Source organism: Dasypus novemcinctus, chromosome 5 (genome assembly GCF_030445035.2).
Source record: "Dasypus novemcinctus isolate mDasNov1 chromosome 5, mDasNov1.1.hap2, whole genome shotgun sequence".
Classification (NCBI taxonomy): domain Eukaryota; kingdom Metazoa; phylum Chordata; class Mammalia; order Cingulata; family Dasypodidae; genus Dasypus; species Dasypus novemcinctus.
The window spans coordinates 48,655,234-48,681,036 of NC_080677.1; the positions used below are offsets into that span (position 1 = coordinate 48,655,234).

The 25,803-nt window shown below is 35.4% G+C and overlaps 1 protein-coding gene across 1 annotated transcript in view; it reads left to right on the forward strand.

The window, feature by feature from the left end:
• Window positions 1-13,543: 13,543 nt before the first annotated feature.
• THSD7A (thrombospondin type 1 domain containing 7A) overlaps window positions 13,544-25,803 on the forward strand; it is a 461,297-nt gene continuing 449,037 nt past the window's right edge. Inside the window, exon 1 of the mRNA XM_004459100.5 lies at window positions 13,544-14,172. Within this exon, the coding sequence (XP_004459157.2) occupies window positions 14,004-14,172 (169 nt within the window). The 5' untranslated portion in view covers window positions 13,544-14,003. The remainder of the gene's footprint in view (window positions 14,173-25,803) is intronic.

A 25,803-nucleotide genomic window follows, 5' to 3' on the forward strand; every position in this document is an offset into this window, starting at 1 on the left:
AATCTAATTAATTCCTAAGTCTTTTTAGTTTATCTCATTTTAAATGAGTATCCTTTTAATTATTCTTAGTCTTAAGAAAATAATTGATCTTATTATATTTTAAACATTTAATTTTATGGATTATTTAAATTTTCCCCACTGGTACCTTTATTTGCCATATATAATGATATTATATAATTTTCAAGTACTGATAATTTCACTCCTCTTTCTCATATTTATGCACATTATTTCTTTCTCTTGTCTCATTATATTTGTTTGTACTATTAGAATAACCCAACACTTTTGTGGCAATAGTGACTTCTATGTCTCTTGTTCACTGCTTTAACAAGAATAGTTTAATGTTTTATAAATAAGTGTATAATTTCTACGTGGTAGGACTCATGTATATTTTATAATTTATAAAAATATTCATCTATTCTTACTTTAAATTTTTCACAAAAATGTCGTGCTTTTTTGGCTTCTGTTTTGATAATCACAAAATGTGTCACTTTATTCCCAATGAATATGGGAAAATATATTATAGATATCTTAATATTTAGCCATCCTTACATTCTGAGCATGACTCTAAATAATATTGTGATATACTATTGCTATATTAACTAAATCAATTTGCCAATATATAATTTCAAATTATTGCCTCAATATTTATTAGCAAAATTATCCTGCATTTTTATTTTTGTCATATCTTAATAATTATTATTATATATTAATATTGTGCTGGTTTCAATGAAACAAGAAAAATAACCCACAACTCCAAATTATATATTAGGAACTCTATATGTCAATTACATTAAATCTTAAATAGATTTAGGGAAGATGACAAAAGAAGATGCTTTGTGTCAAGACCTTGCACAGAATGTAACATTTTCTAAAACTAAAAACAGTTCTCTGAAAGCCAAATATTTCTTTTTTTAAAATAGTGGCATTTGGGGATATGGCAGGCCATAGGATTAGATTCCATCCCTTTAGAAATCTTGATCCTCAGTGGGTGATATCAGGTTTGTTTTGAATGAACAACTGCAGATTGTTGCTCTCCCCTCCCCCACCTGGCCTCACATCAGTCTGTTTGCCTTGGTTCCGTGGTCTGTTCATTTTGTTGTTTTAAAAAACAAAATTATTTCGGTGAGTCAAGAGGGAGAGTTGGGGAGGGTCTGATTCACTTAATTATGTATTGGTTTATTTAAACTAAATTTCAAATGGTAGTAAAAAGGTACCCCAACTAATATATAAAAGAAAGAAATGAACTTGGAGATTTTTATTTTATACAGGATAAAATAATAATTATATCTTAGTAGACTTTATTCTTTGATTGGTGTACAGCTAGATTGACCTTCTCTCATTACATATGAAAAGCACAGCCCTCTTTTATTGTCACTTAAATACTCCTACATACTAGTCATCATCCATTTATATGAAGCGTCAATAATTTGTCACTGGTATTACTGATTCTGAACCACTTATAAAAGTATTTCAACAATGTGATATTCTTAGTAGATTGCCATGGTTTTCCAATTATATTATTTTAAGAGGGCTTGATTCACTTTGAACTTTTGAAATGAAAGGGTTGCTAAGGCAACAAAACTTGATTTGCAATAAAAATTAAGACTTACTATAATGGGTCACCATTACAATGAACACATCCTATTTTTTTAAGCCTCTTTTGAATTCACATTTACTAAGTAAAATAAATATACCTTTGAACCTTATCTAAGCAAGACAAGGCATAGTAGACTTTACTAAAAAAAAAAATCATTGAATTTCTATGCTTGCCAAGCAAAAGGGGAAAGCATTTTTTTAAAATGTTATTATAGAAGTAGATGAATTTTATAGTTCTGTGTCTCAAAATCTTTATTAAATATTAATTAATATTTTAAATATTCCAAGATATATCATATCACTTTGAGCCTAACCAAAGTCACATACAGAGCACATTTATTTGGACAGCCTTACTTATGCTTGGAAGGATAAAGCACACACATATAAACAATCTCTATAAATTTAAGTAAAAATGAAAGCAATGTACTTTGCTATACCATTTCATACTCTCTGAATTACATACTCTTTGAACTCAGTTTTTTTTTGTTGTTAAAATGTTTTTTTAGTGTTGTTTCAACAATTTACAGGTAATTATCATTAGTTTCATTGCATTTGTTAACTGAACTAACATCTACATTAACAACGTTTGTATATTACAAGTACCTATACAACATTAAACATATCTATACAACAAAATGAGTTTGCATTTCAAAATTGTGCTCAGAATTTACAATTCTCAGGATGTAACTCACTTTCCAAAAAGTATTAAACTTCTTGATGATTTCATAGTTTCAAAGTGAGGAAAGGGGAATACATTTTTAGGCTTTAAATGTACTCTTCATGTCTCAATCAGATCAATAAGATAAGAGAAACTGATTAGTATCCAGAATTGAAATTATAACTATAAAATGAAACAATCTTACAATAGTTTTGTTTTCTGTCTACCAATGTTGTCATAAGCATAAATATAGATTATAAGAGTTTAAACCTTGTAAAGCTTGTGATTGCTGATTATCCCAGAGAAATTTTGGAGGATTAATTATTTGCAGTATCAAAGTCAGAGCCACTGAAGGATTCCTGCATGGAACTAGATGTGTTAAACCATTGGTATCTAGAGCTGTAAAACGTTAGATGGTTCTGTGTAAGGCAGTGATAACAAGTTTCTGGCAGTCATATTAGGATATGAAAGTACAGTTTAATTTCAGAGCAGTATGTACCCATGAACTCTGTGCTACACAATGAACTCTGATTAATGCTTCTGCTTAAGTTGCTGCAATAATCATTTACTCAAAAAGAATCTTAACTAAAACATGGACAATCGAATATATTTTAGTGCCGATTTTACAGATTTTAAAGAAGATTAGGCCCTTAATTATAAGAAATTATAATCAGTCCTCTGTTGTTGCCATTACTAAATAATTTCTCTTTAATACCAATTGATTTGTGGAGTTTAATTACCATGCTAATATTATCTCACTAAAAGTAAGTGTAGAAAAACTGCTTTGACTTCTTATAAATGATCTTCAATTAGATTCATGAATGATCTTCAAAATTTGGGAGTGAATTGGGCTTGAGGAAAACCCTACCACCGACGTGATAGCTACAGTTAAGATTTAAATGATTTTGCCTAAATTATGATTAGAAATCAAATAGTATTTGATTAATAGTCATGTAAAATAAATACTTTTAAAGGAAACTGACAATTCAAATGAACCAATTAGAAAAATAACTCCCCCATCCACAGATTTCCAAAGTAAACATTTTTTTGTGGTACTCTTTGGGGTCACCATAGTTATTAGGGATACAAGATGACAGAAATGTTAATTAAACGTGAAGTAACCACTACCCCGAAAGACACACGATAACTTGGGTATTCCATGATTATCTTTGTTGAAATACCGACTTGGTGTTTCACAAAGAAATCATTTGTTCTGCCTTAGTGAAGCTAATTATTCTCAGCATGCAACCACTGTTTCAAATTGCAAAAGGCACATCAGTCTTTGCTGTATGTTGCAGGAATTAAAACCCAATCAAATGAGATAATGAAGTGCATACAAAGAATATGATCTCACTTTTCCAATGCAATAAAAGAGAAAACCATTTAAAGAAATGTTACAAAAATCATAATTTAGAGAGGAAGATGTGCTGTAAAACAAATGTTTACTCTTTATTTAATTACTTACTGCTTAGACATAAGCCTTGGTTTTACTTATCATGTGGCTAAGATTCTTCTTTTTAGTAACTGAAGAATACAGTGGCTAAGAGCCCAATATGAAGCAATGTAATTCAGGGACTTTTTGCATTCATGGAAAACTAAGGAAGTAGTCCATAAATTTTTCAGGGGAAAGTATATACACTTCTGGAATTTCATGAAAATTTGTTAAGAAAATGGTTATTAATTATGGCCTAGCATTTTATTCCTCTGTTCTTGTATGATTTAACAGAATGAAATATGTTTTATTATTCATTAAAAAAACACCATCTGTGCTAGTATCAACCAGAACACATCACCCATTTAAATATCTCTCTGTTTTTCTATCTTTCTCCGTGAAAGCTATTTTTTTTCTAAGGCAACATAATCCATTAGGAGCCTCTTGATTATCAGCATAATGAGCTAGTGAAATATGATTTGGTTTGGGTTTGTGTTCCATCTTACTAAAATGAAATCTTTTGTAATTGAAACCCATTTTTAACTCTATTTAGTGTTTGTTTGTTTTTGTTTTCTTTCACAGTAACTGTTGTCAGTGATGTTTTCTGCCTCCACCAACACCACCTTTCAAATCACATGGGATGAAATTAAGATGGATTATAGGTTTTGCCCCTTGCTTGTTACAGGAGAAACCAGAGCAAGTCTTAGTCTCAGCTGCCAAGAATGTGCAGTCATCTCAGCAGCCCGGACTGTGAAAACAGCAGGATTCAAACATCAGCAATGAAAACAGAGAGAGCATGAAGTTTCTGTTTATTACACACTGTGGGGGCTGCCTGTCTGGAACAGTTTTCTCTGCAAAGTATTGATTGAAGGTAATGCCCACAGTTATTTATTTACATGCCAACATGATACCTGGGATGTTAGTATGTTAATGGTCTTTTTTCTTGATTTTGTGTTCTTTCTTTGTATTACATCTTATTTTTGTTTACATAAGGTCAGTCATATTAATTATATTGTTCTAGAGTCAAGGGACATACCAGTTTGGTTTGGATGTACAGTGCCAAACCCATGCCATGCAAATGGAAAAGCTTAGTAAGTAATATATGATGCATAAATTATTGTATTCCTAGAGTTTGGCACAGTCCCTTGCATTTAGTATCACTCATTCCCATTGGGTGAATGAATGAGTGAATTCATATTGAAGGTTTGGTATAGGGGGCATGGTGGGGATCATATAAGGAGAGTGATAAAATATATGGAGTTCTCCATGGACTTCTCTAAAACCAGAAATGGGCCATGACTCAACAAGTACTGTGTGGAGCCTAGGTCTAGATTTTTGGCATGCACGGTTTTGATGGTGCTGCTATTAGGTCAATGGTTCCTATTTTTAATTGAAGGAGAAACCCATGATATTGCTTACAACATAAAACTTTATGAGGTTTTTTTTTTTAAGTTGTATATTTTCTGTTTGGACCAAAAAATTTAAACAATTCCAGAATGTTCAAATAGCTTGCCCTGTTAATATAGTTTTGAGGAACTGCTTTTATTCACATCACAGTTTAGCTGATTATGTTCATCTCTTCTCACTCGAATAAAGTAAAAGTAGATAGTGACTTCCTACTCAGTCAAAATTTCACTAGTCACAACACAGTAAACTTAGAAAGAGAAAAAGAAAAAAACAAACAACCTTTTCTCTTTATCATCTTCTAGGATTTACTGCAACACTGTGCCACCAAATAGCAAATGAAAGAAATATTATTTTCTTTATAAATTACAAAAGGATGCAATTGTCATATCTTGAGCAAATTAGCAACTGTATGTCAAGGGAATAAGTTTTGGAAGTAGAAGATCTGCCAGGAGTAATTAGAAAGCTTTTCATACTGTTTTCAGTTACAGACATGTACTAGCAGTTTGAGAAAATTGGTAATGACTTCTGCTGTCACCACAGGGTAGTACAATGGATGGAGCTAATTTACTGACATTTGCTTTTCTTCTCAAAGTGTCATGTCTTTATCCTAATGTGAGCTTGATATTCATTGCGAAATGGTGGATTCGACATAAATATGGATTTTTATTGAATTATAATGCATGGTATGTGAAATGTAAGCATATTTTAGCCCATAAGATTCAATGCATCTTATAGTCGTGAATGACAAGACGCATTGAAAAATGGGTGTCTTTTCACCATCTACTAAGCAGCCTAAGTATAAAGGAAGGCCATTTAATGAGAAGGCACAGAAAGATGTATCAACTTATACTATAAGAAGTAATAGTGCTAATATTATTTTTCTAAAATAAAAATAGCATATAATCAATTATACCTTATCTCAGGAGCAAGTTTCAATGTTTTAGCCCATTTAGGTGTCATCTTCTTTGCCAATATTCATTACTTTCTTAGGAAAGTATTATTCTTGAATTCCTTCTATACTGGAAAATCTGGACACCGTTGTATATCTCCCTCCCCAATTATTAAATTAAAAATTAGTTCCTTTTAAATTTTAGGCATGTCGATTAGTTATTTAAATTGTATCTCTTTTTTTCATAAGTACTTATCGTGCATCTATTATTGACCTTGTTCCACTATAAACAAATGAAAATTGAATAACAGATATCAGGCAATTTATATATTTATATATGTGTGAGTGTGGTGTGTGTAAGTATATGCATATGTATGTATATATGTATATATAGGTGCATACATGTATATGTGTATGTAGGTATATGTATTTAATATAACTATATAACATAAATATATATTACATATAAAATATGACTTGGACAGAAATTACGTAGTTGTTTATAGATACTTATGCCATGCTTCTCCTGGATCAGGGAATTAATTATTAAAAGAAAGAATAGCATCTTCACAAATCTATTCTGAGCTAAGTAGTCTCTTAAATCAGGAAGAGAAGAAGAGGAAGCATTCTATGTATTTGCTTTTATATTTTTGAATGAAGACGTTCTCTACAGAATTAATATTTTCATAAAGTTATCTTAATTTAGGAAACAATATATAGAGAAACATGATATTATTTCTAACCTACTTAGAAACTCATGGCTACTTACATGGGCAAGCTGTTAAGCCTCTATGTTTTTTTTATTTGCCACATAGCAGTATCTTCCCCACATATTTCATCTGATTGTAACAGGCTTAACTGACATTTTACCTGTAAAAGTAATGAGCATCAATCACTTAAATGTTAATGTTTTGTATTTATAGTGGAAAAGCAAAATATGAAAGAAATATATAACAAAAATAGAAGAAACAAACTTTGATTTCCAATTAAACATGATGGATTAGCCATAAGAGTTCTCTTCTTCAACTCTAAATTAAGACATCAGCACAGAGTTAAAAATGTATGAATTAAAAAGGCCAAATAGAACAGGATAGGAGATAATATGAAATGAGGAGTATCAAAAAATTTAGAAAAAATTTTGGAAATTGGTACCTGGAGAAAATATTTTTAAATAATATAGGAGACTGGGAATTACCCAGACTTTATTTGTAACAAAAAGTAAAGCAAAAAAAACATAAACAAAAACAAAAATCCAAAAATCTTATCAGGGAGGCTCTAAAATCAGAGACATCTCATACTGTGAAGAAGGAATAAAGTAGACCTGTCATGTTCCACAACCCCAGGAAGAGCTGTGCACATTGTAGTTTGTGTGATTGCTATCTAAGGAAATATGAAGTGAAGTCTGATTACCTGTTATTTAACTCTGAGTGTGAAGACAGAGACTAAAGGGGTAATGCTGCCTAGGATACTATTATCCATTCATCTCTTTTATCAGAGAGACATGTATTTTTTCCTCGTATGATGTAACCACTCTCAGCCAATTGTAGTTGTGGTTTCTTAATTGATCAGAGTTGGACTCTAAGAGTGGTCCAATGTTTCCAACTCATTGCTGCTACCTCTCTAGAGAAAAAAACTAAAATTTTTACTTTTCAGTGATTATCAATCCACCATTGCCTACCAAGTCACATAACAATTTGACTTTAAAACTTGTGGAAGATTGTGTAAATAGGCAAAGAAAAATCTCAAGCTTTTAGGGAACATAATTGCCTGTATGTGGGAATCTGTGGTAGAGATGTTAATTCTATCTATTTATGGAATCTGTTCTTTGTTTTGCTTGGACCTATAGTGAGAATAATTTCCCAGCTTTACTTACAATAAGATTGTGACTATGCTATAATATTTTGATTTGCCCAGTGTTAGAGAGAAATAAGGTAAATCCTGATGTATTACTTAAAAAAACATCATAACATCATATATTATTATTCTGTCCTCTCCTTTGTTTCAGGGGCAACCATGGAGGTCATATGTTGAGATGCTGTGTCAGAAGGTGAAAGTAATCTGGATCCCTGGAGAATAGAACTATTGAATCAGGAATTTGAACGTACATCCATAAAAGATATCCAATCTGATTAACAGAGAGAAAATACGATAAAATGATCTGGGCCTTAGAGAACTGTGAGCTAACATCAGGCATACCAACAAACTGATCATGGGAGTCTCAAAGGCAGGAGGAAGAGATAGAGAAGAGTATATTTGAAGAAATAATGGTCAAAATTTCCAAAATTTGTTGAAAACCCTTACTATAAACACCCAAGATCCTCAATGAACCCAAAGTAAAAAGAGTTACACATCAAAGACAATGAAAAAATATTATAACGCCATAAGAGAAAATAACTCATGTACACAAGAACCAGAATAATTCTAACAGCTGACTTCTCATCAGGAAGCATGGCTGCCAGTAAGCTATGGAATATCATATTCAAAGTATTGAAAGAAAACAATAAGTCTTTATCCAAAAAAAACACCCTTTAAAAATGAAGGTGAATTAAAGGCATTGCTTCATTCCATTTATATATATAAATTCTTGAAAATGGAAACAAATCTATAGTGACAGAAAACAGATCAATAGTTGCCTATGTTTGGGAGGGATTGTCGGAGGGATGGATTACAAAGGGCTATGAGGGACTTTGGGGAGACATGGTTCTGTTCATTATCTTGATTGTGCTAGCATTTTAGAGGTATATACATATAGCAAAACTTATTAAATTGTATAGTTGAAACTGTACATGCAGCTAATTGATGCCAATTTTACCTTCATAAAATACTAAAAAATTTAAACACAATTATATTGAAGGAGTAATATACTCCTCTTTACACAGAGGTCAATAAACCTGCATGACTGACCCTTCTTTCATCTGCTGTGGCAGATATAGGAGAGCCACCATGGAACTCAGTGATGCTGGTGTCTCTCACCAATATGATCCTGATGACCTTGGTGATTAGTATGTCCTTTGCGTTCTCAAGGGACAAGCATAATCCTCTCTTAGGACTTCTTTTTCTTACATATGTATCGACTCCAACAAATATACTTCCCTGGGCTTTTTAATTTAGTTAAAAAGTCAATTTAACTTTCTCTGACTGCCTTGACAATTTAGGGTTTGCAACCTTTTTCAGTGTGGATCATCATTTTTTCTGGGTTCCGCTGAACCATCATAGCAACACATTTGTTTTATCCCTCCCTTTGATCCCTTGACAATATGTTCAGTTCCATATCCCAAGACAGTGGACCCAAGTTTAATGAACTTTCTCTTACCTAGTCTTTTTTCCTGATCCCCTTAATCAAACACCTCAAATCTAGCCCCACAAATATTCCCTGAGCTCCTACCATGTTTGCATCAACTTTGCTGTGTATTTTTGTGGATCTCTTATTAGACGCAGTGCATCCTCAGCAGCTTTATGCATCAGCTTAATCTGAGTCATGAGCCTGGAAGCCAGGAGAAGAGGTGGGGACAGATCCTTAGGTGGGCCCCTGTTGCCTTGCGGGAAAGTAGATGTGTTAGATTTAAAGTATCTGAAAGGTCAGAGGAATCTGGGTAGCCAAAGCCTTTTGGGGATATCCATCCAGATGATCCTATCTAACATATCATGGTCCAGGTTTTCCCAACCAGGGCCCTGATCTTATCATAACAAACTTACCATGGTTGATCATTCAATCATTTTTGCAACTTGGTAACTCTTATGTTTGAGTTTGCTCTGTAGCTTTTCCTAATATTGTTACTACTGATATTGCAGGAAATAAGGGTCTCTTTTAGGGTTAGGAAAGAGGATCTCTGGGATTCATACTCAGTTTTCAGTAGTTTTTTAAAGGTCTTCATCTTCTCATATTCCTCTGTAGGACATCAATGCAATTATTGGCAGCTAGATAATTCTAGTCCTTTTGTATATATTGTTCTCTAACACTTTTCAAATCTTTGAACCATTGCATGAGTCAGGGTGTTCTCCTCCATCCCAGGTCACCACTGCCATCTGCAATGGGATCCTCATTGCAGTATGTGATCCAGTCCCAGAGTCCTGGGAGTACTGAGGCAAATATAAAACATTTTCACCTGATGCTTAAAATAAGAGGTCCAACTATTTGCATTAGATCCTGTGGTTTGTTTCCAAACAAAGAATTATAATAGAATGGAGAAACTATGGAATTCATTTTTTGTAAAACTATTCAAAATCAGGATCTGCCTTCCCTCACCACATACCTACAAACCAGCAAATCAATCAACCAAAAAGGAGACAAGATAAAGAAATGCCATTATAAAGAAAAAGGAATTGAAAGAAGAGAGGGTATATTAGAGTCAAATTTAAAAAGAAAGTAGCATATATGGGCACTTACTACAAACATAGAAAGTTAAATATTTTAACTTTTAATAATTTGGTGGGTGTCAGGAATGTGGGGGAGGGGCAGAAAAATCCAAAAATAAATTTTGTCTAACCTAAATCTTGGTGAAGTATGACACCTAGAGGCCAAAAACCCAGAATCCCTTTGAGCAATTTGTTTTCTTAGGAAGCAAGTGTGTTATGTAGAGAAAATTATTTGAAGTTTTTATTTCTGTGATGGATATCCTTAGATACTTTCCCAATGTAACATTCTGTCAAAGAATAACATTCTATATATTCCTTTATTTATTAGCTTCATTTATTCATGAAAATTGATCATAGTGTAAATTTTCCTTTTCTGTCAAGTAACTGAATTTTTAATCACTGGTTTAAATGCTACAATCAACCATTATCATTGTGCATACATCTTACGGGCCATGAAGAATATTTATATGTTATATAATAGAATAACACATGTATAGATATGCATCATCCCTTACTCAATGTAATTTATAAATATGAACAAAATAATAAAGGCAGATTAAGGGCACCAGATGACAGGAGACTAGTTCAAAATGGTCGTACTTCCAAATATTAAAAAACAAATTTGCCTTGCATTTTTCCTTCATTGGTTTGGAAAACTTTTATAGCCCTGGCTCATTAATAATTGAATAGTTCTTCAGGAAAAATGATAAACGATTTACTTCATGGCAGGCTGTACAGATGGTCAATTTAATCTGCATCCTTGAGACTTCTCATGACTAAATTTTGACATCATATCATTAAACATTTGTGTATTATTTATATTATATTATAGAAAACAAAGATTGCCATATTAGGTTATCTCTTGTCATCTATCAGTGTTATAGAAAGGATTTATCTAATTGGTGATCATACCTTTCACAAAGAAACATGTATCTGAATACATGTGTGCATATATACATTATATATATACACATATATATATAAAACTTCTGTCTCCTCAGAGATCCGTACATTTTTATCCTTAAGTACAATAATGACATTGTTTTACAACAGATATTTGACAGGGGTGAAGATGACAGATTCGATGACTTAGTTTCTGTAACCTTGTCTAGAGATGTATATACTGCTTGCTGATTATATGTGAGTATTCCTTCAGCCTTGTATAAATTGAAATTAAAATACCAATTGTTGGCAATTTTTAAACACTATTGCAGACCATGTCACCTGAGGTATAATTTTAAACAGCAGCAAATTTTAACTTAGAAGTCACCCATGGCTCTTAAGTATAATGCTTGGAGTTGCAGTTATGACGTTTAAACTCTTGGCCAGTTGAGTAATCTTTAGACAACCATGGATAACTACAAACATCAGAATCTTACATTTTCTTTTGATATTAAGTTATTAAGAATAGCATTTGGTGGATTTTCGAAGGGCTGGGAAATTACCCAGCACATTAAATTCTATTAACTTGCCTTCTTAGATTCTCTGTCTTCTGTTACATAATGAGTTTCCACTTGGTCAATTGATTGGGGACCTCTCAAGAATGTTTAGAATGAGCTGAGATTAACAGAGTGCTTTTAGAGTTGGAGGGATTTTAGGCTTTATGCCACTAACAGCAATTAAGAAATGTAAACAAACAGGATAGGAAAATGCTTCCATTGTATACGGGTTTCATCGAGTTTTCCTTAAGAGGAGAGAACCAAGGAAGCACTAGCAGGCCCTAATTTCTTCTGTAGGGTAATTGTTGAAACAAACCCTCCTTTAGGGAGCCATGCATTAGTTAGGATCAGGCTTTCTTTTTATCCCTATCAACCTGTAATCTTTTGATTGTTGGCTGTTTTTCACCAGTGAAGAAACAGTAATCCACACTAGTTTATCTCTCCTAATCACAGACACACAGAGCTAGGGCTCTCTGAGCTTTTAATTCCCTCTTAGAGGCCTAACAGAGTGGAAAGTAAACAAAGACTGAATTTGCCACCTTCAACATTTGCTAATTTCCTCTGATGTCAGAATACTTAAACAGGCAGGACCTGTGAATTACTTGATCAAACCTGCTTTTAATCTAATGCATGCAGAAGGGCTGTGTCTGGAAGGATCTGCAAAATGACAGATGTCCCCAGAGAGCCTTATGAAAGGTTTCCTCTTTCAGTAACAGTAGCATCCTCATTTTAAACTCTTGGGTTGCTGGGTTGTTAGGGAAAATTTAAAAGGTTGCTTTCCTACTTTTTATATTTTATTTTATTTGACTGAAAATTGTTAACCTGATGAGAATAGGTTTTTTTTGTTTTTGTTTTTGTTTTTGGCTTTCTGTTTGCAGATATTTTTAATTGGCTAAATGCCTTGAAACTATTTTAACTTTACTAGGAAATGAGTTAATAATAAAAGGTTATTATTGGGATAAAGGAAGAAAGAAAGGGCAAAGCATTATGTGATTTCACACATATTCTCTCCTACTACTATTGATATAGAAGGTGAAATCACAAAGAACCAAAGACCAAGCCAAATTTTTACGTTATTTAGATCATAAACTGCATTTTTCTAAGAATTAAGGGAATTTAGTTTTCGGCATATTTTACTTAAAGAAAGTCCTAATTCTGAGATATCCAAAGAGTGTTACTTAGTTTGCTCTTTAATTTTACTGATTGCCTGATACTTAAAAGTAGCATGGTTTTGACAGAAAGAAGTAGAAAATTGTATACCACTTTAATTTACTTCATACCTGAAGTACAATTTTGTGATTAGTTTTTGTAAAATTATATATATATATATGCATTTAACATAGAACTGCAAATACTTATTAAATAATAATTCAATTTTAAAGGCTATTAAAAGACGATTAACTTTAATTTGTTAAGTATAATTGTTTACATTTTATAGAAAATAGATTAAGTAAAAACATTTTTAAAAGTACTTAGGTACGTTTTGACAAGAAACGTCTCAACTCTCTTACTATGTTTTCACATCTAATCGCAAATACTGCCCTGCACATACAGTAATTCAGACGCTCGAGAGCTTAATAATAAATGACAAACACCGATGCTTTGTGTAAATATACACTAAGAATAACATGCCAATAGATTGAGCATTTAACTCCTTGGGAGACGATGGATTTCAATGCCCGTTATTTGTCATTCTGAAGCCCGCCTGGGGATGATTCTTTTTCCTGGCATATCCTTCCAAACCTATTTCTCCGCACCACGCGCACGGACTTCTCGGGTGGGTATGTTGGGTCTGGGTACCGCCTGGCTGCCCCTCCGCTCCTTCCCTCGCCCTCGCGCTCTCGCCTCCCCCCTCGCTCTTTTCGGCTCCCCCCACCCCCTCCTCTCCCCAGCTGGCGGCGGGGGCTGCGCTGCCTCCCAGACCTCGCGGACTTGCTCAGTCAGCTGGGCCCCCTGCGGACCGCCGCCTCCTTCGCGCTAGGACCTGCCACTCTTCGCGCAATGGCAGAGGCAGCAGCCTCCCCTCCAGCGGCGGCGGCGGCCACGGCCACCGCGGACGCTTTTGTTCCCTGGTGTTAGACGCGCTTTCCCTCCTTTTCATCCGAAGAGAACAATAGCAGGGAAGAGCTTGGCTTTCTGTACTCCTTGGGAAGACCTTCCGAGAGCGAAGGACAATTCCGTGCCGACCGTCCTTCGGGTCTGGACCCTGGAGCAGCCGAGGGCAGCATGGGGCCGCATGCGAGGCGCTGGGCGTCCCGGAGCCCGGGCGCCGCCGGGCCGCGCCGGGGCGTCCTGCAGCATCTGCTGCTGCCGCTGCTGCTCCTGCGCCTGGCAGCTCGCGGGGCTGCGGCGCGGGGCGAGGCTGGGGCGCCCACCCTCTATCTGTGGAAGACTGGTAAGTGGCACGGAGTTGCTCCTTCTTCCTACATTCACCTCTGGGTCCGCATTAAGAAGCTCCTGGGTTTCTGAAGCGACTTCTTGTGCTTCTCCAGGGCCCGATTGTGCTGGGATCCTAAGGTAAAAAGTAAGATTCCCGAGGACGCCAGTTAGATGATGTCCTGTTATTAGAAAAGCAAAACATAACAGCTAAGAGCCAACAGTGAGTCATTGGAATGATATTCCTTTCGTAGCTCTGTAGTTAATGAGGGCAACGCTGCACTTTCATAATGAAGTGCAGTAATTTTAAGCTCTGGATTCTCATTCGTCTTGGAGTTTCTAAAATATATTTCTAGCGAAGAACAAGAAAGCAGTCCCCGGGCTATATTCTGTCTTTAGGCAAGCACTATGCTCCGTGCCATGATATATGCGGATATGGAGTTGAATTTGTTAAATGTAGCTTTGTGATATTTGGGACACGTGGAAGCAAGCCAAGTGCAGGCAGTTCTCATAGTTTAGGCAAATCGGGCTCCAAGGAGCTCACTAGGCAGGCTGTAGGAAGCTCGTTTGTTAATGAATGACATGAGGGATTTTTAAAGGGCACAATTGTTAGAATGTTTATGTTTCAACTTTTCCTTCCTTGAGACTTCTGTGTTTTCAACCAACCAACCAATCAACAAAAGCAGCACCTAGTAACTGCCCCTCCGTAGTTCCTGGCAAAGTGCTTGGCGGTCTCGGTGGGGCAGGAAAACAATACCAAGTGAGTGAGTGATGATACCCCTTCTCCGGCTGGCCGGCGCTCTCTGTCCACTGCAGGATAGGAAGAATTCTCTAGCAGGCCAGAAACTTCACGTTTATAGGAATACAGAGGGAAAAGATTATTCCTGTTGCTTAGAGCTAGAGATAAAGTAAGAGTTCCTTTGACAACACCTAAACTTTAATAGAAGGAGCTAGTAAAAAGTGAAAGTATGCATTCATCGTGGGATTGCAAACAAGTTACAGAGGGTGGGTCTGTTTCCTGACTTCAGCCTTCTCTGGCTCCAAGCCACAGAGACAGATCAATCTACAATTATACCCATTGTCTGAATTTTTAAAGAAGTTGCATCTGTCCAGCAACTTGCTGAGGTGATTAAAAAGAAATTTCCTTAAAGCCAAAGTAGATGCTATGTCTCAGAATATTGTGGGAAATACACAAACCATTACAACAACAACGAATTATTCTTACCTTAAAGATCAGTTGTTTGATGAATGCAGATAAAATCAAATAAACTATTTCAATTTAAAACAAAGAGTTAAAGATGTTCTCTAAGTTAGCTAAAGCCATGATTTTCCTTTTCAGAAGCTCAATTATAATGACAAACACTAGTCAAACTATGAAATTAACTAATAATTGGCATTTGAATGTTTGGTAAGAGTTTGTGGGGTAAGTGTTGGACAAAATAGTAGCTGGCTGGTGAAAACTATCAAAGCAATGAGCCAACAGAAATTCAGATTGAAGAAGAGCTTGGGTGACATTCACTGTGTAGCATCAGAGGTGCCAATACATGTGAACGCAAATGTCGTGGTGGGAACACAAGCCAATAAACAGCTTACAGCAGTGAAAAGCTCTCAGGAGCAAGCGTAGGAAGACCTTGGTTCCAGTGGCAATTCTGGCTCTTATTAGCTGTAGGAATGCTGGCTGTTTAATTTTTGACCCCGGTTTTGTTTTTTCAACTGCACTTAATGAGGTATGATGCCATCTGACTATTTGCAGTGTTGTTGTGAAGATCAAATGAGTGAATTATGAGAAAATAATTTGTAAATTTTAAAGTTATGTGCAAACGTAAGCTAGTGTCATGAGAATGGTGATGATACTTGTTTTTTAGTGATCCTTGTTTTGGTTGAAACAAAGGTGAATTAAACTTGAGAACAAAATCATTCCTCTTTATTATTTTTTTCCCAGATAAGGAAACTTTAACATATCTTTAAAGGAATGGAGAGTAGCTCTTGGAGGAACTAGGGAATATTTAAAGAAAAGGAGTACACTATAAATGAAAATATACAAGGGTTGGAATCTTAAGTGTTTCTCACTTGATGAAAATAAAGAAGCAGGAAGGGAAATGGGAGAGAAAAGGGGATGAGACATCCCGGGATGTCTACTCTAGTGGAGCAAGCTTGGTCTTGGTGCAGCAGATTATAGCAAGTTATATTAGCGATTTAAAGTGGCATACTGATCACTGTTTTCAAATGGTATACTGAAAGGTACACTGGACTAGGAGCTGGGACATGAACTCTAACCTGTGTTTGTCATTAAGAAGCTATAGAATTTTGGGGAAGTCACTAGATGACTTTGGTTTCCTATTTTTTTAATATTCAATAATTAGGAAAGATGGTATCTAAGGGTCTTTCCAGCCTTAAAATGCTTCATATATTTGTATATGCACATACATAAATATGCATATATACAAATATATGTGTATACACATGAGTTATGAACTATGATATATTATGTGCATTATATGGAAGTTTTATTGTCAGTGCACAAAAAAGAATTGTTGAGGACCGGTTGTTGAGGACCTACAACGTACAGTCACCAGAGGTACACTACAGCTCTAGGCCAGAATGTCTGACAAGATTTGAGGCCAAGGAGATGAGGTGATGTTTGATTGTAAGAAAACTTTCAAACTGTGGTAAAGATGCTGAAGTTTAGCCTATAAGCAGGTGGAAGCCATTGGAAGCTTTGAGTGGACGGTTGCCATGTTCCTTGTACATAAGGGAGAGAGATGAGTCTAACATGGCAGCCCATGTGAGAGACGAAGGGGAGTAGAAGTAGGACTACAGAAGTTATAGTGAAAAGGAGGGAAAGGCTTGGTGTCACCCTGTGGAAGTGTTAGCTTGGGTTTAGGCTCAGAGGACATGGTGTCTGCCAAGGAAGGGATGAACTAACTCCACTAAGGTCTCATCATGCCTATACCCAGTTATTTGAGATGGAGGAGTAAAAAGAAGGAAAGTAGGACCTTGAAGTTGGGGAAGAAGCATATCAATTTAATTCAGATACACTGAACTTTAAGTAGCAGTGACCCATTCAGATGAAGAAATCTAATCGGAAAATTGGTGAATGGTTGAGTAATTTAGGAGAAAAAGACTGAAGGAGCTGACTCAGAACTCAATAAATATAGAGTATTTAGGCAGCAGACTTGGCCCAATTGATAGGGCATCCGCCTACCATATGGGAGGTCTGCAGTTCAAACCCCGGGCCTCCTTGACCCGTGTGGAGCTGGCTCATGCGCAGTGTTGATGCGCGCAAGGAGTGCCAAGCAGGGGTGCCCCTGCGTACGGGAGCCCCACGAGCAAGGAGTGCGCCCCATAAGGAGAGCCGCCCAGCACGAAAGAAAGTGCAGCCTGCCCAGGAATGGCACCGCCCACATGGAGAGCTGACACAACAAGATGACTCAACGAAAAGAAACACAGATTCCTGTGCCACTGACAACAACAGAAGTGGACAAAGAAAATGCAGCAAATAGACACAGAGAAGAGACAACTGGGGTGGGGGGGAGGGGATGGGGAGAGAAATAAATAAATAAATAAATCTTTAAAAAATATATAGAGTATTTAAAGGCACAGGAGTGGAAGGGATTATTACAGGAAGGAAAATATTGAAAAGAGAGGTCAGGCTACTGATAGAGAATATTGAGGCTTAAGGAGCTGCAGTGGGAGAGAAAACAGTTGAAAGAGGCTTAAAAAAGTATTGTCAGAAGACCAAGGAAAATGGCAATAGCTTCTAAATGGAAGGAAGTATTTTAAGAAGGAGATCCTTGTGAGAATATAAAAAGTTCAAAAAGGCCAAGGAAAGGGATTATAAAATATTTCAGAAGTGATCAGTTAAGATGAGGAACTGATAAGATGAATAACAGTGATTTGGGAAAGGATATTTTAAGTAGACAGGTAGAGATAAAAACTTGACTGAATAAGAGTGGGAAAGATGTAGTATCATAAAGTAAGAAAAAATGGTATTTAATTGTGTCTGTTACACTTTGTTGTTTTTTTTAATAATAGAGAAAACCCAAATTTGACACTGAAAATATTTATTAAAATATAAAAGTTCAATTTTCAACAATTTTGAATCACAGTTATTTAAAAGGTAACTTATTTATTTGTGTGAATTGGAAAACTTTTCATATACACAGAGAAACAGTACTAGTATTATTGGAAGATGAACTGATACTGACAAGTGTTCATTTTTCACATTTTTACTCTTTTAGCATGTGGGATTGTTTCACTAATAAATGTGGGGAATTATATTCACCTGGCAATTCCAAAGTAAAACAGTCAATGAATTGAGCAAAATTTGTTGGACTTAGCGTGGGTCACACAGATAATATTGAAAACATTCAACTTTTCTTAACTTGGAGATAAATTTTCATAAATGTCCTAGTAAAGTAATTGAATATTTATTTTGCAGTAATGAAATTACATTGAAATCCAAGAAACAGGTAAACACTAATCATTATTCAGAATTCAAGTGTTGAGGCATTTAGAGGTGTGAGTTTTTGTTTACATTAAGCACTTTTGAACTCAGTTCATCCAGTGTGAGACAACTCTACTCCTGACAGAGTCACTCTTCCCTTTACCCAGTTAATTGCACATAGAATAAGTCCTCAGTTTGTCAATTTATAAAACAAGTTTTAGCTTTTCTTCTTTCTTTCAATACTTGTACTAATAGAGTTTACTCATCTGAATAGAAAATATTCTGCAGTATAGATGGAAAAAATATCAACCTTAATCCTGCCCTTCATTAAATAACAAAGAAGAGAGGGATGGCATACCATGCAATTTTAATGGGAAGAAGGTATTATCCTAACAGAAAAAGTTTTGAACTTCATTTGTGCTTATTATTTGTCATAATTTGGAATGTAACACAGTTTGCTCATTTAATTGAGACAGGGATGTTACAGGATGTACAGAGCACAGACCTCAGTGTCAATCAACCTGGAACAACATGACTTGAAAGATTTCTATCCATGTAATTCATAAAATTATTTCATACTTTCCCCCTACTTGTTTCATCATCTCCCATATGGATTAATAATATATATTTTATACTTTATTCTGAGGATTAACCATAGTAATATTTGTAATGTACTAGTAGAGTGCTTGGTGCATATTAGGGTGTTTGGTAGTTTTTTCATTTTTATGATTATTTTGTTATATAATACGATGGCTAAGTAATTTTATGATCTGGAGCCAGTCCAGTATTGTGCATTAACATTCTCTAAAGCATCTCTTTTAAAGTAAGTGCAAAAGAATTTACAAATTGATACAGTTCATCAAAGTGCTAGATACTCTAACAAATTATAAGGCAGGCAGATGTGTAGAATGGAAAGATTTCTGGAGCAGAACAAAACAAAACAAAACAAAAACAGTGTTTAAATCTTGGCTCTATTTGACTGGGACTTAAGCTTTCTGACTTTGTTTCTTCACCTTAGGATGGTGATAAAAGCTCCTATCTCATAGGACATTTGTGAAGTTTTAACAAGTAGTAGGTAGAAAGTACTACTGCAGTGCCCTAAATATAGCAGACATTTATACAATGCTAGTTCTTTTCCCATTCTTTATCTCCTTTATGGATGGTATAACTTTTAGGATTTAGTTATAAGTGAAAAAGGTACTTAATTGTCTTCTCCAGCAAAGGACAGAATGACAAGCAAATAAAACAAGACTAGAAAGAGGAGTTATTCTGGAGGCTTAGCGTCTTTTTTAGTAGTCTAGCAATTATATGTAAACAAAATGGACCAGACCATAAAAATATTTTGAATAGGAAATTCAGGCTGAATTTTATCAATAGATTTTTTTGTGTTTTATTTTATATTGTGTCTCTAGGATGAATACTCAAGAATCTGAAATATTCTTAAAATTAAAATTGCCACTTATCCCTTCAAAAGTAAATGCTTTCACAGTAGAATTGTTTGTGTTTTATGCATTGGTCTATTTTTCTTCTTAGTGATTATATAAATAAATACATACATATACATACATAAAGACAGTTTTTGCTTATCTTCTGCCCCTCTTTTTTTAGTTTAAATAGCACAGTTCTCAGAATTCATTAAGAAATTTTTTTTTTATTACTTGGATCATAAAGTCAAATGCTCAGGAAGTTTTGTGAAGTTTTAATATCTTAATGAAGCTGTGTAACTCAGGCTACTCCTTATGAAAATTATAGTGGGATCTCTGGTTGGTAAAATGATAGAAGCCCCAGTGGTATTGAAATGAAGAGTGCTATGGGGCAGCATATGACCCAGACTTTCTTCTACTCATTATTGCTATATAGAGCTTTGGCTTGATGCTGGGGTGGTGAGATGCTGACATTCTGGGTAGGTTATTGGGGAAGTGTGATTGTGGTTTGGATCCCTTTGGGAGGAAATGAAGTCCCTCAATCTCTGTATGTTAGAATGGTGATGCTAGACAGCAGGGTCTCTCTGTGAACGGAAGAGGGGAAACCTCTTAGTCTAGCAAATGTGTAGAACAGGTCCCTTGGGATTCATATAAAGAAACATTATAGTGACCCTTAGTGAAAGGAGCCTTGGGGAAGTGGCATCTTGGAAAATCTTTCCTATCACAAGAACAGTTTAGGGTGTGAATTAGAGGTACCAGTGAGTCATAAGGTAGAGATCCTTTCTAATTTTCCACGGCTTTATACCTCAGGACTTTATACCTCACATTTTAGAATGCACTAAATGATGTAAAAATAAAGGAATTTGCATTTAATTCCCCAGCTTCCCAGTAAAACAGTAAGAAGATTTACATCCAGAGATGTGATATAACACTTAACAAGTTATTGGGAAAGGGTAGGGGAAACATGATAATACTTAGAACAGTGATACTAAAAAGTAATCTGTCTCTCCCTACCAGTAGTTGGGCTCAACAAGAAGTTGTTTCATCATCTGAAAGTACTACTGAGTTCATTGATATTTTGCATAGTTCTATAAGTGAAACCATAATAATCAGGACATTATTTTTTATTGGTTTCATATTACTATATTAAAGTTATACTATGGGAAAGAAATGGAATAGAGGCAGGTGGCAAACAAATCACCAGTAAGCTCATTTTTATGGACAATCATTTTTAAATGGTACATGTAATAAGATAGTGTCAAGTGTGTGGTATGAATTATGGGGTGGGGGCTAATCATGGGACAGTCACAGTGAGATGGTCAACTGGAAGGAGTCAAGGAGTCACAATAGTAAGTTTAGGAGACACAGGAATGCTAGACAGGGAGAAAGTGGGACATTGTTAGAATGAAATGCATTTTTTTAATCACGTGAGCAACAGTAGCTAGAGCAGGTGGGCCTCTTAGGAAACAGAGTTAAAGGTCTCAGTCCAGCTTGTACTGCATACACTGCATTTCCTATTTCCCTGATAATATGACTCACACTAAAGAGAATAGTTTTATAATGAAAAATACATGTGGGAATTAGATATGTGGAGATTAACTTGAGATGGGCCTACACATGGCCTAGTTTGCGCCATCTTGGGGGAAGGACTGGGATAGAGTTTGGAAGCAATGAATGATATTATATAGTGGAAGAAATAGTTGATACATTAAAAGTTAAATTGAGCCCATGAGGTTTTAAGATTTTCAAGTGCACTACACAACTCTCCATCTCTAGATGACTCTGGTTTGGTTAATTAAACATGCCATTGCATACTCACTTTTCCTTGCTCTTACTTGGAGAAAGCCATGGGCTGGAAAAAAGTGGAGATTCATTATCTTCCTGAAGTTCTGGAAGATGGTGGAGGTACACTGTCCTGTAGCCCTGAAGTTGCCCTGTGATCCAAGATGTCAAGGCAGCCTGCTCCTGAGATTGCTCCTAGTGACCTTCCCATCAGCACGAAGTATTGAAATGCCCCAGAAGAGTGGTGGTAGAACAATGATTCAGAAGTGGACAGTTTAGCATATTACCTAAATAGTGAAATTTAGGATTATAGAAACCTTGAAGGAAAATTACATTTCCAAAACAAATGTCTCAGGCACAGACATTGCCTATAAAATTGGAATAACTTAACTTATGGTATATGGCCAGGGAGAGGTGTTCTATTGTGCCACACAGTCTATGCAAAAAGATGTCCCTTTGGCTATTTTAGCAGCAGCAATAACAGTATATTCTAGTTGTAGGTATGTTCTGTAATGTACCTATTAAAGAGTGACATCAAAACCTAAATAATCCCTATTTAGGTTATTTGGAAGGTTATTGTTATTTGCTCTTACACAATTGGAAAAGGCAAATGTAAATGTCAGAATGCTGCACTATATGCAAGTTCTTCCCCTTGAAATTAAAAAAGAATTGATCGCTAAGTGTATGTGTGTGTGTTTATCTATAAAAAATACTGTGACATGTTCAAGAACACTGAGTTTTGAATCAGACAGATATGAATCTTGACCTAGTTTTGCTATTAAAAATATGATGTCTAATCTCTCAGTGTCTGTCATTCTTCAGCCATACCGTAAGTATTATTTACTATGTACCTCTTCAGATTATTCTAAAGGTTACTTGAGATAAACCTATAGAGGACTTAGCACAGTGCCTGGCACAAGAAGTGCTTAGTAAATGTTACCTCTTACTTGAGTATGCTCTTGCTGTGAACTGCTAAGGCCTCTTCACTGGGACAGAGTCTGTCTCCTGGGTCATTCTGGATCCTCTCTTTATTCATTTTGATTCTTTTTCATGCTCAGATCTGAGATCTGCATCTTATTCCTTTCTGTATCTGATTTTGCTGTTTTCTACGTGCTGTCAGAGGCAACAGAGTAATTTCAAAGTCTTCAGCCTTGGTACTTACAAGGTTGTTCAAAGTATAGTTTTTAAATACAGAGATTCTGCTTTAGTGTTTTATTTTTACGTGCAATTGTGCAGATCTTTGCCATCCATGTAATGCTGGAGGCTTGACTATTTAAAGGGTGCATTCCAAAATTCCTTTGCCTGGAAAAGCCTAAAAATACCTTTGCCAAAACTTTCTTTCTCCGTGATGCTGTGAGTGGAAGGATGTAGGAATATAAAGTAAATGCTGAGGCTTCTTCTCCTAAAGTCAGGCAAGCTTGCCTTCCAGGCTAAGTGCAATATATTTGTAGCATTATATATACTAATATATGTAGACATACACACATATATATGAATCCCATTTCTAAATATCAGTATATGTGGTTTGAAAAATTCTGATAGAAACAAAACTGTTGTTTCACAGCTTGAAGGAGAGATAGCTATTCAACTGTTTCTTACCCATTATGACTTATTTACCTGAACATTTTCTAAAATTTATGTAGGATTCATAAATTTATGAAAAAGTACAATAATTTAGTGCACATTACAGGCAGACTCATACACATATGCATGAATATATAGATACTTAAATATATATATACACACAACACAAATTATACAGTTACTTATGGCTATTTTGCCACACAAAACTTCATAATTTATCTGGTATTTTGTAAATTATTAAACCTCCCAGAATGAGTTCTATATGTACTATTTGTAGTAGTGCCTTTTTAAAATGTGTACAGTTTATGAATATAGACAACCTTTAGTGATTTCCTGAAACTTTCCATAAAATATTAATTATATGAAAATTTATGTTAAGATTTTAATTTTAGAAAATTTGGGCCAAACTTTATGTTCTTTAATAACCACATGTTGTTATACAAGTCCTTGTTTTACCTTCTCTAATTTATAGCTTTATTTTAGGATCCTTTTATGTCTAACCATCTTCCTGTGTTTGCCACTCTGGTGGCTGCACAAATTTCAAAGAAGTAGATTTCTTCTTTTAGCATCTACCTGTCAGTATATGCATCAATATCATTTGTGTAAAATATTACTTGGATGTAGTTTGCATTGATTGTGATATCAAGGCAGTACAGAGTACAGACCCAGGTGAAACAATATGAATTAACTTTTGTTTTATTAATATACATATTTAATAATAATTTATGTGTGTATGTTTGTATGGATGCATGCACGTGTCTATCTCCTAAACCATGGTTTCTTTAGAAGATAGTTCACCCAGAGCCGCCACATTGTATGCCTTCAGGAAGTCAGGGAACTCCATTCACTGAACTAGGAGGCTTCCTTCTTCCAGTTTGTGCTGATCAGGTTCAGTTAAGAAAAACTGGCAGGCATTTAGTGCCTATTCTATGCCAAGACCTGTACTAGGTGCTGGGGATCAAATAGTATAAACCCATGCCTCCAGGAGTTCCCTAGCACACACAAGTGAGTAATTCTAGTCTAGTGTACTTCCTGCCAGAAGAGAATATATAGATATGTGGAATACAATGGGAGGGGGTGATTATCTTGCAGAAGAATACAGGAAAGAGAAGTTCTCACATAACTCAAGTTTGAAAAATAAACAATTTACCCATGGACAAAAGCCAAAGATAGACAGAATTCTAGGCAGAGAAAGAGCAATTGTGAAAACCCTAAATGGCATTGTGTCCAGGGACAACAAGTAGTCCTGAGACTTAAAGTGGACTGGGGTGGGAAGAAGGGTGGATGCACATTTGGAGAAGGGAATGTGTGGACTGTGCAAATCTGCCACAATACACTTAAACTTTGTTTACTCCCATCTGCTTTATGGAATCTGGTAGCCAAGTCTATTTCGATTTTTAAAATTTTGCCAGGAGTGAAAGTACAAATTTGTAAGTGTTTCATCACATGTGAAATTATAGATTTTATATGATTGTTGATTGTCTAAATGAGCTATTACAAATCTCCTTGTTCAAGTATGTAAGTGATGAGTTTATTTATATGAAATGACTAGTATCAGTATTTGTTGCCATTATAAATCACAGAAATGTAAATTCAGGTTTGATAGTTGTAACAGTTTTTTCAGATTTTGTCCTTACCTTTAAAAACTGCTAAAGTAATCAAATTTCTATGAAAAAGTCTGCCTTTGTGAATGCCAATTAAACTTAGCTATTTTAATGATTTAGTATCCATTCAGATTTAATAATGAGGGTGATTGGATATTTTATTTTTTCCCTTGCAGTTTTGATTAGACTAATGTTAAAATTAATAAACCTTAAATCGATTTACTTTTTCTCTGGTGGAGGCAGTTGCAGAGGATATAAATGAGGGAAGTGGACCAGGTATGGTAAAAACACTGGTGCACTCAGCTCCTCTCAGTTGTGGCAGTGGGTAAATTAAGACACAAACACGCTCTCTTTCCCTGCTACAGGTCCATCATTTGCCATTACTTAGATTTAAAAAAAATCTCATAAGTGGCAACTAGTTTGCAGTTTTTGCCCCTTGTCAACCATATCAGGCCTTCAAAAACCTGAAGCTTAAAAATGAGGGTGGGAAGATTTTTAAAAGACATCTTCTTTGTGTTTTAGTGAATGACGAATGAGTGTTTGGAACACCGAGCTCAAATTAAAGTGTCTAAACAGCCATGTTTCCAGCCAACATCGATATTTTCTTCCATTTCTACACATAGTACTTCATTAGTTCTTGTTAGTTAACAGGTCCTGTGGAGTGAAAGAAGCTGTCATGATCAGGATGTCTGCTATAACCACAGAAAAACAGCCAAGAGCCTAGGGTTCAATCACACAATAAAACAGCTTCTTCTGACAGTTTGCAGTAGTGATTACATATCTCTAATGCAAAGGTCATCAAAATGGAT